This window comes from Hoplias malabaricus, chromosome 7 (genome assembly GCF_029633855.1).
Source record: "Hoplias malabaricus isolate fHopMal1 chromosome 7, fHopMal1.hap1, whole genome shotgun sequence".
NCBI lineage: Eukaryota > Metazoa > Chordata > Actinopteri > Characiformes > Erythrinidae > Hoplias > Hoplias malabaricus.
In genome coordinates this window covers 39,189,803-39,203,136 of record NC_089806.1, presented here as the reverse complement: position 1 = coordinate 39,203,136, position 13,334 = coordinate 39,189,803, and the positions used below count along the sequence as shown (strand labels likewise).

General features: G+C 44.0%; 1 protein-coding gene across 3 annotated transcripts; it reads right to left on the bottom strand.

Annotated features, from left to right (window-relative positions):
* Positions 1-197: 197 nt before the first annotated feature.
* On the bottom strand, positions 198-10,422 carry pcmt (protein-L-isoaspartate (D-aspartate) O-methyltransferase). 3 transcript variants are annotated; one of them, XM_066677330.1, is made up of 8 exons: positions 10,239-10,422; positions 5,605-5,709; positions 5,268-5,299; positions 5,035-5,139; positions 4,612-4,732; positions 4,171-4,256; positions 3,565-3,786; positions 198-2,067 (listed from the first exon to the last, which is right to left on the bottom strand). In XM_066677330.1, the coding sequence occupies exons 1-7, from the start codon at positions 10,411-10,413 to the stop codon at positions 3,607-3,609; spliced, it is 804 nt and encodes a 267-aa protein (XP_066533427.1). In that variant the 5' UTR covers positions 10,414-10,422; the 3' UTR covers positions 198-2,067; positions 3,565-3,606. The 3 variants fall into 3 exon arrangements, with proteins under 3 accessions (XP_066533427.1, XP_066533428.1, XP_066533426.1); XM_066677331.1 differs by having other exon boundaries at positions 3,661-3,786; XM_066677329.1 differs by having other exon boundaries at positions 3,617-3,786; positions 10,239-10,409.
* Positions 10,423-13,334: the final 2,912 nt, after the last annotated feature.

Below are 13,334 nucleotides of genomic sequence, written 5' to 3'. Positions count from 1 at the left end.
GGTTAGGTGTCTTGCTCAAGGGCACTCTTGACGGTTTCAGGAACACAAAATGGCCATATTGATGCCAGTATGAGTTTCATATATAAAACAGCAAACACTGGAAAAAAGGAAGCTTTAAAAACATTAGGTCAAATGGTGTGACCCCAACTCTTCACTCGTTCTTGTGAAGAAAGACAGACAGGAGTTTTTTACACTGCATCGAGTTTTATTTGTACAAAGCCACGGTTGTGCGAATGCAGGCAACACACCACCTGCGCAGAGTCAGCATGAGACCAGTGAGCACTTCCACAGTGGAGGGGGGACACAAGCTCAGCCCTGCATATATGCGTTAGTGAAGTGTGAGAGTGTGCGCGCAAGCTGGCTTTGTGCTCGTTGTACACGATGTGAACTTCCAGTGTTAGCATGTTAGCATCAGCCTGTCTAATGTTAACAAGAGCTGCAGGTCAATCGGCTAAAGAGAGCAGGGATTAAAATACTGTCAAGGACCAGACAGAGCAAATCTACACTAAACTCAGCTGTAGCTGTATATGTTGTTAAATGATTTTCTCAAACTGTATGGTGGACCCCCAGGGATTGAAGTCAGAGACGGTGCCGTAAAAATACCCAGCTGTTAGCCACTTCATTTTCTTGAAATAAAAACTTACTGGAAAGAGAAAAACTAAGACTGAGATGTCTAATTAAGCTAATTAGTGTTACAATATTTAGCTAAATTAGCTAGCCGGCTAGTCTCATTTTTTGGTTTCTCTGAGGGAAAAAAAGACTGAAATATTGAGGCCTGTTTAAAACTAAGATTAGCTGACTAGCTAGTCTAAATATTAGCCAGCTCCTTTTAAACTGTGGAACTGTCTAAGATTTAACACTTTTCCTTGTGTTTGAAGCCCATTAGAGTACTATATTCCAATTGACACCCACAGAATACGGTCTTTTGCTTCACAGAAAAAAGATAAGCTAGCTAGCTAGGCTTATTGTTAGCTGTCCCTTTTATGCACTGAAAAAAAAAAACTATTGAGAATAAGAACTTTTACTTTCCTGTATAATGAAGCACATTAGAGTATTAAACTCCTACTGAACCACTGATGTCTTTACATAAATGTAAAATAGTTTAGAGAGCGAGTCTTTGCAAACTCTTTGAACATGGGAAAACAGGTCATTCAAAAGTGTTATATTTTCAGTGACTGTTTATACCCCACCCCGCAGTTGGTTTTTAAATTATTATTATTTTATTATTATTGTTGTTGATGAATTTCAGAAAATGTCCATATTTGTAAAGCAGATTCAACTTTAATAGCCGTTTAAAGAACTGCCTTGATATGACAATTAGCCTATTAGCAACAACCAAAATATCTTCCAGCTTCTACACTTTGTGGGAATGGGGGTCCTCATTGAAGAACTAATTTTTACAAGAACATTTGGGAAGCTCTGGTCAAGAGCAATCAGCCAATGACTAAAGGTATGTCCTTAGGGTTTCTACAATATTCTGAAATCATGACTAGAGCTGAGCCTAGATGTCTTCAGTGTGGCTGCAGCTTTGGTGTGGGAAGTTTTTTTAATATCAGCATGGAGCGCATTAGTGGTGTGTGGATCTTCTAGGAACATTCCGTCCCATACCTACAGTCCATATGCAAAAAAAAGCACCCCCTTAAACTCAGCTCCAAAACAAGCTGAAATGCACATAAACAAAAAATAATAATAATTGCAATACTGTAGTTATCACAAAAATGTGCACCTGCAAATCAACAAATCAAAAAAGAGAAAGTTCACAACCTCAAAGCAAACTGCAGGCATGATAATGTCAAGACAAAGCCCCACGCTTTTTTTTTTCGTGTTTTTTTTTTCTATTTTAAGAGAGATCAGTCGGTTCCATCCATCCTGAGGGCTCTTTGGCCACACAGCAGTCGGACTGTCCCGAGAGCGAGTGCGCAATCAGTGTGGATTTTCCGTCACTGTGGGTGTTACCATCTCGTAGTTAGTTGTTAAGTCCTGATGAATGCTGTGTGTTATGAGTGTGTGTGTGTTTGTACATGTGGATGGGTGAATACTGCCAGACTGTCGTTTCAAAGTTCATCCCTATGGGAGACAAAGAGAAAAGTGTTACTTTTGATACATCTCTTTATACGTGCATTAGAGGTCTGCATGGTATTAAAGCCCGAAACCGGCCCGAAGCCTGGCTTTGAGACCAACGAGACACTGCTGACTTTAACGCCAGGGAAATACTAAGCTAGTTTTTACACTGCTTTGCTTTGAAGTGCCTGAGTTTATTAAGAAATAAAATAAGATAGGGAAAGACAGCACGGATATTGGACTGTGGTATAATTTTTGCGAATTATACAGATTTATTTTCCGAGCAATAATTCCGGTTCGCCACAAGGGGGTGTTAGTATATCACAAGTAGCATTGTGGTGCATCATTAAAAGAGAAGAAACAGACCTGCGTCTGAGAGAACCCACACCAGCAGGATTTTGTGTGTGGCTAATTTTGGAGATCTGGAACTCAAAGCAAAATAGTCTGTTATAGTTATCGATCTGAGTCTGGGCTTAATTTATACATAACTACAGACTGTAATTGCCATTAACACTAGAACGTAAATGTGCATGACTACGCAGAGGAAGTGATTCAGGCTGGGGGAATGATAATGCACATCATGTAGCAAGATAAGCTTACACAGAAGATTAAGTTAAAGGTGCACTTGAGTTTTATTTTTCACTAAATAAAAATTAAATAAATAAATAAACTAGAAAAACTTAAGTTATTTAAGGCCTTCTGTACCTAATAAAACCACGGGGGCTGTCTGTTGTTGTAGTTCACCTGCTTGGCCTCTGGAGGCTGTTGACCGATGCGCAACTCCTGGCAGTGGGGTAGGTGAACTACAATAACACAAACACTGACCAGTGCACAAATATCCATACGGTGATATGTACACTACACAAACGTATTAAATCACGATTGAGAAAGTGTATGTCCCTAAGCAGCCGTGTTGGTGCAACGTACAGCCTTTTTTTTCGCAGCGTAAATGAGGAACTGGCTCAACATCCCAATTTACTGGGTCTCGTCGGGCTTGGATCAGGCAGCAGATTTCTAACGCACATTCAGTCACAAATCATGCAACACACATTTATATATACACCATCCCAGTGGATGAGTGATGTGTTTTCAGAGCATGCTTGTCTTCACACGCTCATTGTCCGTCACAGAATTAAACATTCCCAAATTTCAAACTTGTCAGTACAAGACACGGTTTGTGACAAGGCTAAATAACCGCTTCCTTATCATCCGAAGGGTGCCATGCTTCTCTTACTAAACATTCAGTGAGTCTCGTGTAACATCGTCACTCAAACTCAATCTCATACCTTGGAAAACTTGTGCAATCGTAAATTAAAAAAAATACAATTAATTAAAACTAAATTAAATAACTGAAAAACTTGGTTTTTTTCGTTTTTTTGAGGGGAAGGGGGCGTTAGAAACAAAAACCGTGCAGGCGTTTCATCATGGTATGGGGGAAGCAAAATAAAAAAGACGACAAGCAGCAAAAGGCAGCCTCGTCTGCTCCGGACCACACCATTTCACCTGTGCCCTGGGGGAGGGAGAAGGGGAAGAGGGGAGAGGAAGTCACTTCCACCTGGACCACTGCTTGTCTTTGTCTGTTAAAGGCACGTAAATCACCCCCATGAGGGGCTTCATTTTGGTGCTGCCGTCCTCCATCTTGTCGTGCTGCTCCAGCATCTGGTTCCCTCCTGCGGGCCCCACCGGCAGGATCAGACGCCCACCTGGCTTCAGCTGGTCCAATAGCTACACACACACACACACACACACATACACACAGTGTTAGAAAAGTATTTACAATACACAACAACAACACAGGGTTGCATGACTTAAAGCAGCACTAGGTAAGATCTTACATAGTGTTCATTTAAAAGCCTTCCAAACCTAGTATTTTATTATATTAAACCTGTCAATCAAACAGTGTGAAGCTCTAGACAGCTAGGAATGGTGCTGCTCAGTTCAGAATCATTGTTCTATTAATTTCAATACGTACATAAAAGTAGGTCTGGGAGCTAAAGAATTTAGTGTTTGGCTAGTGTTTGTCGCATGGAAATGTTAAACATAATTTGCATTGCAATCAGTGGGTAAATAGCTAACGAAGCGAAGCTTGTGTTCCAGAAGCAAACTTACAGCCTGTGGCACAGAGGGAGCTGCAGCTCCTACGTGAATAGCATCATAGGGTGCCTCCTCCGTATATCCCAACCTTCCGTCTCCAACTAAAACACACACACACACAAAGAGAGAGCGCATTAGTCCACGCCAGCGTGACCGAAGCATCCTCGGTGCCAACTCCATCCCTGAACAGAAGGGCAGGTTGCTGTAGCAATGCCAGTCTGGCTGTGATGCCTTTTTTCAATGTGGCACACCTTCAACAAACAAGCACTTAGTCTTTATATTTACAGCCGAATCACTGGAGTCTACACAACACCTTTACTTTACAGATCACTTATAAACAGGTAAAGTTCTTGTGCTAAATTATCTGATTGAAATTAAGCCTGCGCTTCAACACCTTCTGCAGTGTAAACATCATGTGAAATGCTTCGTGGAGTGCTGTAAATTCACACAACCAACCAATCAGTTTGATGCGTCCTGACGATATCAAAGTGGGATCGTCTTTCTTTACGTTATTGACGGAGTCGTCCACCAGTTCCTTTATGTGATCGATCCCAATCACTTTTCCCTTTGGCCCCACCTGCAAGTCAAAACGAATGTTGTATGACCAGCAAACGCAAAGCTCCTCTCTCACACATGATTGTCCCTGGGAATTTAATGGTAATTTAATTCCCAACGTAGCAAGCAACGCAGCAACGTAGAAAACGACTGATTGCTACTTTAACATACTATGATTTGACGTTTAGAGCAGTTTACAGCATTCGCATTTTGTTATATTTGAAAACTGTAAATGCTTTATTCAAACACTGGGTTAAGGAAAGGTTCTGATATCTGCATGTTGGCATAACCACACCCTGGCCAAAGAGGCTGGCCATGACTCACCATTCTGGCAAAACAGACAGACAGGATGCCGCTGCCTGAGCCCACGTCCAGAGCTTTGGCGCCCTCATACAGTTGATCGTGAAGGAGCTCCAGTGCGTACGCGTGCTAGACACACAGACACAGATACACACAGAAACACACACTTTAATCAGCACCTGTTTTCACAGCAGTGGGCCCACGGCAACTGGACACCAACTGGACTTCAACGAAGGCCCGAAAGACTTGGAACGTACCATGTGTGGTGCACTGATAGTAGCCTGGTAGCCTGCAGAGGAAAGAAAATATATTGTTTAGCAAGTAGTCCTCCTAATAGTTGTGGAATGGTTTTAATGGTTCAGTGAATGCCTTTCTGTGATTGGCTAGAACTGGTGATCCCTCTGTAATAGTATTCCTGTTTAAACTGCAGTTACTGCAAAAACTAAACCAGCTAACAGCCGTCGTCTGTTGTCACTGAGTGAGGCAGTTCTGACTGGGAAATAACATACTTTACATACACAGACTGCCCAGGCACATCTTTCACAGATCACAGATTACATTACCTTGTAATTATGTTTAAAAGAACCTGCATACCTATAGACTGTGGAGAGTCCATATAAGGGTTACATCTGGAGAAATGGGCACGGTCTGTCGCCAGCATAACTTCGTACACACGGTCCGATTTAATGATGCCATTTTCTGGAGAAACGATAAATAATACAAACATGGGCTCAGTGTGAACACACAAAATTAACTCATTCATTCATTCATTATCTGTAACCCTTATCCAGTTCAGGGTCGCGGTGGGTCCAGAGCCTACCTGGAATCATTGGGCGCAAGGCGGGAACACACCCTGGAGGGGGCGCCACACAGGGCAACACACACACATACAGGAGGTCCTCGGGTTACGTCAGTCCTGAGTTACGATGTTTTCGTGGTTACGACACATCTCCCGTTTACTGTATAAAGCCTTGTTTCGACTTAAGTGGTTTTGCATCGTAAACGTTGTAACGTGAACTTCGTGTGTGGTGTGCGCGGCGGAAGAATACACGGTTACGCGGCTCGGGACCGAGGAGGATAGGTGTTAGGATAGGATAAGTGCTTACAGTTTGTTATTTACGTACAGTATGTACGTATGTTCCGACTTACACCGAAAATCGGTTTACGACGTGACATAGGAACGGATCAACGTCGTAAGTCTAGGACCCCCTGTGTGTGTGTGTGTATATATTAAGTACTGTTGCTGTCAGGCTGATTAAAACCAAGCAGCTCAATGACACAATGTATGATACTCATAACTCCCTGAACTCTAGTTGTCCTTTATACTGTGTTAAAATGTAATAAAAACTAGAGCAACAGAAATGCTCAAATAACCTGAGGTTTTTTAACAAGTTCCCAGTGTTTATTCCTTCCCTCGTAAAGCTATTATTTTGGAAAACATATATTTTTTTGTTAATTCTAAGAGCAATAACATAAATTTGTCATATATCTCCCTCATGTTATTTGCCCAGGCATTAAGCTCTGTAATTGACCTTATGTGATTCACAGTCAGGTCAAGTCTGCATGGACATTTGTCTATTTCCAGAAGCTATGCTAGAGCTCTGAGGGAGCAGAGGTGAGGGCCAGCAAGCCAACACACCGAGCTCTGTGAGCAGATGAACTGCATAGCTTGTGGAAATATGAGTAGTATACAAAGGCTTTAAATATTTCTTGTTCTGATACATTCTTTATTGTTCAAGGAGTACATAGGACACCCATGATGTACTCAGAGCGCTCGCAAAGGATGTCATCATACGAGATCACTGTTATTTAATAGGGTCTAGACACATATTTTAGCATAGGCTCAACTAATCCAAACTAATAGAATTAACACTCAACACACTCAGCCTTTTTCAGTATGCTGTTGTACTAAATACAGATGGACAGCAAGACAGTTAGAAGTGACATAGGAGAAGTTCAAATCCGGATTAAGACAGTTTAAGTACCGCAGGCTGGAAGTGAAAAAGTGTCAGATATGAGTCTGAAAGTGGAGGGGTAGAAACAGGCTCTGAACTTTCATACATGAAATATTCAGTCATTTTCCCATTAAACTAAGCAAAGTGTGCTGCTAGAGGACCAGTGCTGGAGATGACAGTGCAATATCCACGCACTCAGCCTCAATCTGTTTGGACATTCCCCTCCAAAAGCCCATACTTCATAACAGACCTATTTCCCACCTAAGCATCTGTAAAACAGAAAAGATGAATGCAGTGAACACTCCCATTGCTTTTAATGTGGAGAGAGAGACCCCAAATTCAACCACGTGTGTTTCAGTCAGGTGTGTACGGCCCTGTGTACACTGAAACCACATTGTTATATCCATGAAAAACACCAAATTAATTACATTCAAGGATGATGAGGTCAGGGTTCTGGGGTTGCCAGTTCACCAGCGCTTGAGTTTCTTCTTTTCTATCTATTTCCTTTTTACAGTAAGGAATCAATCAAATCCGATTCATTTTATCTTAATGTGACACAGATCTGATCTTTTGTGGGCTGTGTGAACATGTGAAATCAGATTTGGTTTACGCATGTGTCGTTCTAGACTGGATACATATTTTAAGGCAGACTGTGTCTCAAATAGCTCAGTGCTTCCTACATAGTGGATTGCGTGGACGAAACTACAGCTCCTGCACCATAATAATGCCCCGAATGTTAGAAAAGGATCTGTGTAGGTGAGAGCTGAATATCAATGGATTTGTATTAGACATACTGCACCGCACTTGAGTGTTTAAGTCGTTTTAAAAAAAAATTATGTAAACTCTGCATCAGAGCTATCCTTGAATCTATCCAAAAGCTATCTGCTAAAAAGACCATTGGCTTGGTCACTAAATCAAGCCAGAGCTAGGTTTCTCATGTCCTGCACTCTTCAGCTGGTCATTCGTCCTAAATATAGTGTGCTGGACACTGTCCCCAGAATGGAGACAGAAGCCTAGCAGGATGGGTTTCATACTGGACTCGGTAGAAAATATTATTAGGCGTCTGCCATAAAAGATAATCCCAGGGTGATCAAGAGCAAACCCACTTATCTACACTAGCATTCTGTACGGAAATACGTGGTCAGACAGCACAAATATGTCCCTAAGCACTGAACTACAGTCCACTTCATTGAAGTAAAATAGTGGTCAAAGCATGACTAATAATGTCCTTGTATTCTGACGCTTTTTAACATATGGTTTCCAAACCAGGAACAACCTCCAACGAAGGGTCAGATAGTCAACTTCAACACAAGACCTCTGACCAGAATGTGACCCTGCACTGCTCCGCTGAACTATGCGCAAACAATAAATCGATAAAGGCATTTATTGAAAGTATTACCACACCCCATTGTGGCATATGTTCTCAACCAGTGCGCATTAGGCCTTTTGTTTCTGGGAAGACTTGGTTGTAATGAGCTTTTAGTGAGAGATGGATATTGAATGGATTGAATGGAAGGGTTGCTTTTCTCCAAGTTAAACGACAATGAATGTCCATGGATCTCCCTTTGATTAGACACACTTTACTTCCTTTATTTTAGTAGACAGAAGGAATAAGAAAAATAAAAAAATACTATGCATTTCAAAGCAAAATCAAACACAATATTATCCAGTTCAGGGTCGCGGTGAGTCCGGAGCCTACCCGGAATCACTGGGCGCAAGGCAGGAACACACCCTGGAGGGGGCGCAAGTCCTTCACAGGGCGACAAACACTCACACATTCACTCACACCTAGGGAAACTTCTGAGTAGACAATCCACCTACCAATGTGTGTTTTTGGACCGTGGGAGGAAACCGGAGCACTCTGAGCAATTTTTTTTTTTCAGGATTAACAGTCTAAGTCATTGGTCATTGATAAAACCATTTAAAACTCATACCATTTCAACAAAACTACAGATTTAAAACCCCTTAAATCCAGTGTCCCTGTATCTCTACACATTCCTCATCTATGACTAAGCAAATTGTCCCATCTCAGTTTCCTCTCACTCATTTGCAGTTCAAAAGCCCCGCCCCACACCACCCTGCAAGCTGACACAATTGGTTCCTTTGGATTCTGACATAAGAAAACCTGGATGTCTGAAACCATCAGCTTGATGAACACACACGCACACACCAAATTGACATATTAACAAGAACATATTTTCCAGGGTAACATCAGAAGATGCAGAGACTCAATTACTATACAGAGTGAATGTTTTGACATAGAGAGTTCAGTTAGTGAAGGCAGCTAGCTCCCAGAGCTAAACCCTGTCAGAATCAGGGGCGTGCTCGCCAAGTTTTGAATACCACAGAGGAGGTGTTGAATAACGTTAGCTAGATTTGCTGTCTTTTTTTTTTTAAAGGCTTTTGAGGTTGGTTTCTACTGTTGTTTAAACATTTCTACGTATACCTAACGTTACTTCTATCCAACCACTGAAAAATACGTTGGAAATGTAGCGGCCCGCGTAGACGAGCAACGTTTTTAAAATTCAACCGTCCGTTTGGCCACGGACTAACACGCCCACCACACACACCAACGGCTATAACGAACACCGTATACAAGTTACACATGTAACTCATTTAAACGCGGACTTATTATTGTTTGTATAAGATATTTGTGCGGGTTTTGTTCGGTGTGCGCATGACACAACATTAAATTAACAGCGAACGCAGCGTAACGTTGGACGGGGATACTAAAAATACGTTAAATGACGCAGAGTTTAGAAAACGGTTGTAGGTAACTTGTTTATTTACAATAAACGCAACACAGCGCCACAGAAGACCAGAAAATAATGATTAATTCACGTAACATATGTTAAACGCGTACTGAAATATGTGGTAGCCGCCTATATGCAGAAACTTAACAATTCAGGCTGCATCTCGAATCCCTCCCTACTCCCTACGTAGCGCAAATGGAGTTGGTGGGAATAATTAAATTATTAATGCCAAATTAAAGCATTATCTGTTTTTAAAAAGCCAGTTATATTCAGCTCTACCTAGCACAGATATCTATCTGCAGATATAGGTTCCGAACCCACAATTGTTCAGCTACGCAGTGCCCTAGATAGGGAGCACGCAGCAGTTTGGAACAGACCCTCAGTTGTCGTTTCGCACGCCATAACAACAAGGGCGCTCGTTTACTTAAATCCCCGCGCCACGGGAGACAAAAGGTGATTTCTGATCCTCTCTGCTCTCCGCGAAAGAGTGAGAGAGAAGGCGAAAGAGCAGCACACTCACTGCGGAGGTTGTTGACGAGCTCTGCTTGGCTGGTTCCTCCTGATTTCCAGGCCATTATTAAACACACTCTGCGGATGAGGTAGAGAGCGGCCGTCAGCGCCGCGCCTGCGCACACCGCCTTCCCCAGCGCAGCCGCCGCCTCCAGTGCGGACGCGCGCGACGCGTCACCAGACATGCCCGCGCGCGACGCGTCACCAGACATGCCCGCGCGCCCGCCCGCCGTCACCGCGATGTTGCCTAGAGCCCCTCCGACCTGTGGCTCGTTTACGGAGCTAGGGTTTATTATGTTTCGTTGTTGTTGTTGTTGTTGTTGATGATGATTAAAACTCTGCAGTGCACTGATTCGCGCTCTCTCTTTCTATCTCCCCCGTGCGCGCTCGCGGCCAGCAGGAGGAGAACGCGAGCTCGGGCTAATCCGAGGCACGTGACCTGCAGACTTTTGCGTGCAAACAAGATTTGGCGCACCTCAGATGAACTCTTCACGGACCTTGGTGTCTTGTACGTCTGTTTCTTTGCGGAATCTTGCTGGGGATGTCCCTTAAAAAATAATTAAAGTGTGGGAACAACTTAATGTGTAGGAGTCCCTTAAAAATGTCCCGGGAACAATATATTTTAAGATCTCGTTCCCACGCCTTATTATTAGTAATTCCCAGGCACTACAAGGTAATTTCCAAGCCTTAATAATTTTAAGTTGTTCCCACATGTTATTAAGTCTGTACCATGCATTAAATATCTTGTGCCCACAACTTAATAAGTCTTTCTCGTGCAATTTTAAATAGTTCCCACCCATAGGTCATTCCAATGGTCATTCATTAAATATTTCTTCCCACACTTAAAGTTGTTCCCACAAATTGAAAACATTTTCCCACACCTTTTTATAAACTTATATTTTCAAGGCATTCCCATGCATTAGTCAGTTTCAAACCTTATTTATCCACTCGTTTCTAATTTGTTCCCACACTTTAATAAGTCTGTCCTAGTCATTAAATATCTTGTACCCACAGCTTATATACTTACCACACATTAAGTATATTGTTCCCACACTTTATTAAGTTATCCCTGCACCTTAATAGTTGTTCCCTGCATTAAATAGCTCTTACCCATGCATTATTTAGTTGTTTCCATGCATTGTTATTCACACCTCACACCTATGGACACTTCTGAGTCACCAATCCACCTACCAACGTGTGTTTTTGGACTGTCACCCGGAGCAAGTCTCGAACCCACAACACCAGGACCCTGGAGCTGTGTGACAGCGATACAACCTGCTGCCACACACTTTAACAAGTCTTTTTCATTCATTATTAAGTAGTGCCCACCCATTTTATGTCATTCCAGTGCCTTATTATGTCATTTCCAATCATTAGAAAACTTCTTCCCAGACCCAATGTTGTTGTTCTCTTATTAGGTCATTCTCATGTAATAAATGTCTTATTCCAATGTCTCAGTAAGTCTTTCTTATGCATTATTCCAATGATTTATTGTGTAATTCACAGTCGTTAGTTATTTCGTTCACATCTTGTGTTGATTTTTTTTCCCCATACGTTCACCTTAAGTATATTATCCCTGCACATTATTAAGTTGTTCATATACCTTGTTAAAATTACATTTACAGTGTCACTGTCCTTTACTAGAGAATATAGAGCCTCATTGGTACTCTGGGCTCGACACTGCAGAAGCTGCACTATGGAAATTTTCAAGGAGGGTAGGATTTAATTCATGTATAACATTATTTCACACATGTTCGACTCCTGCTCCGGGTGACTGTCTGTGAGGAGTTTGGTGTGTTCTCCCTGTGTCTGCGTGGGTTTCCTCAGGGTGACTGTCTGTGAGGAGTGTGGTGTGTTCTCCCTGTGTCCGCATGGGTTTCCTCCGGGTGACTGTCTGTGAGGAGTGTGGTGTGTTCTCCCTGTGTCCGCATGGGTTTCCTCCGGGTGACTGTCTGTGAGGAGTGTGGTGTGTTCTCCCTGTGTCCGCGTGGGTTTCCTCCGGGTGACTGTCTGTGAGGAGTGTGGTGTGTTCTCCCTGTGTCCGCGTGGGTTTCCTCCGGGTGACTGTCTGTGAGGAGTGTGGTGAGTTCTCCCTGTGTCCGCGTGGGTTTCCTCCGGGTGACTGTCTGTGAGGAGTGTGGTGTGTTCTCCCTGTGTCCGCGTGGGTTTCCTCCGGGTGACTGTCTGTGAGGAGTGTGGTGAGTTCTCCCTGTGTCCGCGTGGGTTTCCTCCGGGTGACTGTCTGTGAGGAGTGTGCTGTGTTCTCCCTGTGTCCGCGTGGGTTTCCTCCGGGTGACTGTCTGTGAGGAGTGTGGTGTGTTCTCCCTGTGTCCGCGTGGGTTTCCTCCGGGTGACTGTCTGTGAGGGGTGTGGTGTGTTCTCCCTGTGTCCGCGTGGGTTTCCTCCGGGTGACTGTCTGTGAGGGGTGTGGTGTGTTCTCCCTGTGTCCGCGTGGGTTTCCTCCGGGTGACTGTCTGTGAGGGGTGTGGTGTGTTCTCCCTGTGTCCGCGTGGGTTTCCTCCGGGTGACTGTCTGTGAGGGGTGTGGTGTGTTCTCCCTGTGTCCGCGTGGGTTTCCTCCGGGTGACTGTCTGTGAGGGGTGTGGTGTGTTCTCCCTGTGTCCGCGTGGGTTTCCTCCGGGTTACTGTCTGTGAGGGGTGTGGTGAGTTCTCCCTGTGTCCGCGTGGGTTTCCTCCGGGTGACTGTCTGTGAGGGGTGTGGTGTGTTCTCCCTGTGTCCGCGTGGGTTTCCTCCGGGTGACTGTCTGTGAGGGGTGTGGTGTGTTCTCCCTGTGTCCGCGTGGGTTTCCTCCGGGTGACTGTCTGTGAGGGGTGTGGTGTGTTCTCCCTGTGTCCGCGTGGGTTTCCTCCGGGTGACTGTCTGTGAGGGGTGTGGTGTGTTCTCCCTGTGTCCGCGTGGGTTTCCTCCGGGTGACTGTCTGTGAGGGGTGTGGTGTGTTCTCCCTGTGTCCGCGTGGGTTTCCTCCGGGTGACTGTCTGTGAGGGGTGTGGTGTGTTCTCCCTGTGTCCGCGTGGGTTTCCTCCGGTGCTCCGGTTTCCTCCCACAGTCCAAAAACACACGTTGGTAGGTGGATTGGCGACTCAAA

Coding starts and splice junctions, on each gene's coding strand:
- pcmt (XM_066677330.1), bottom strand. CDS start 10,413: ATGTCTGGTGACGCGTCGCGCGCGTCCGCACTGGAGGCGGCGGCTGCG. Junction 5,710..10,238: donor GCTCGTCAACAACCTCCGCA/GTGAGTGTGCTG, acceptor TCGTTTCTCCAG/AAAATGGCATCATTAAATCG. Junction 5,300..5,604: donor GGACTCTCCACAGTCTATAG/GTATGCAGGTTC, acceptor TTTCCTCTGCAG/GCTACCAGGCTACTATCAGT.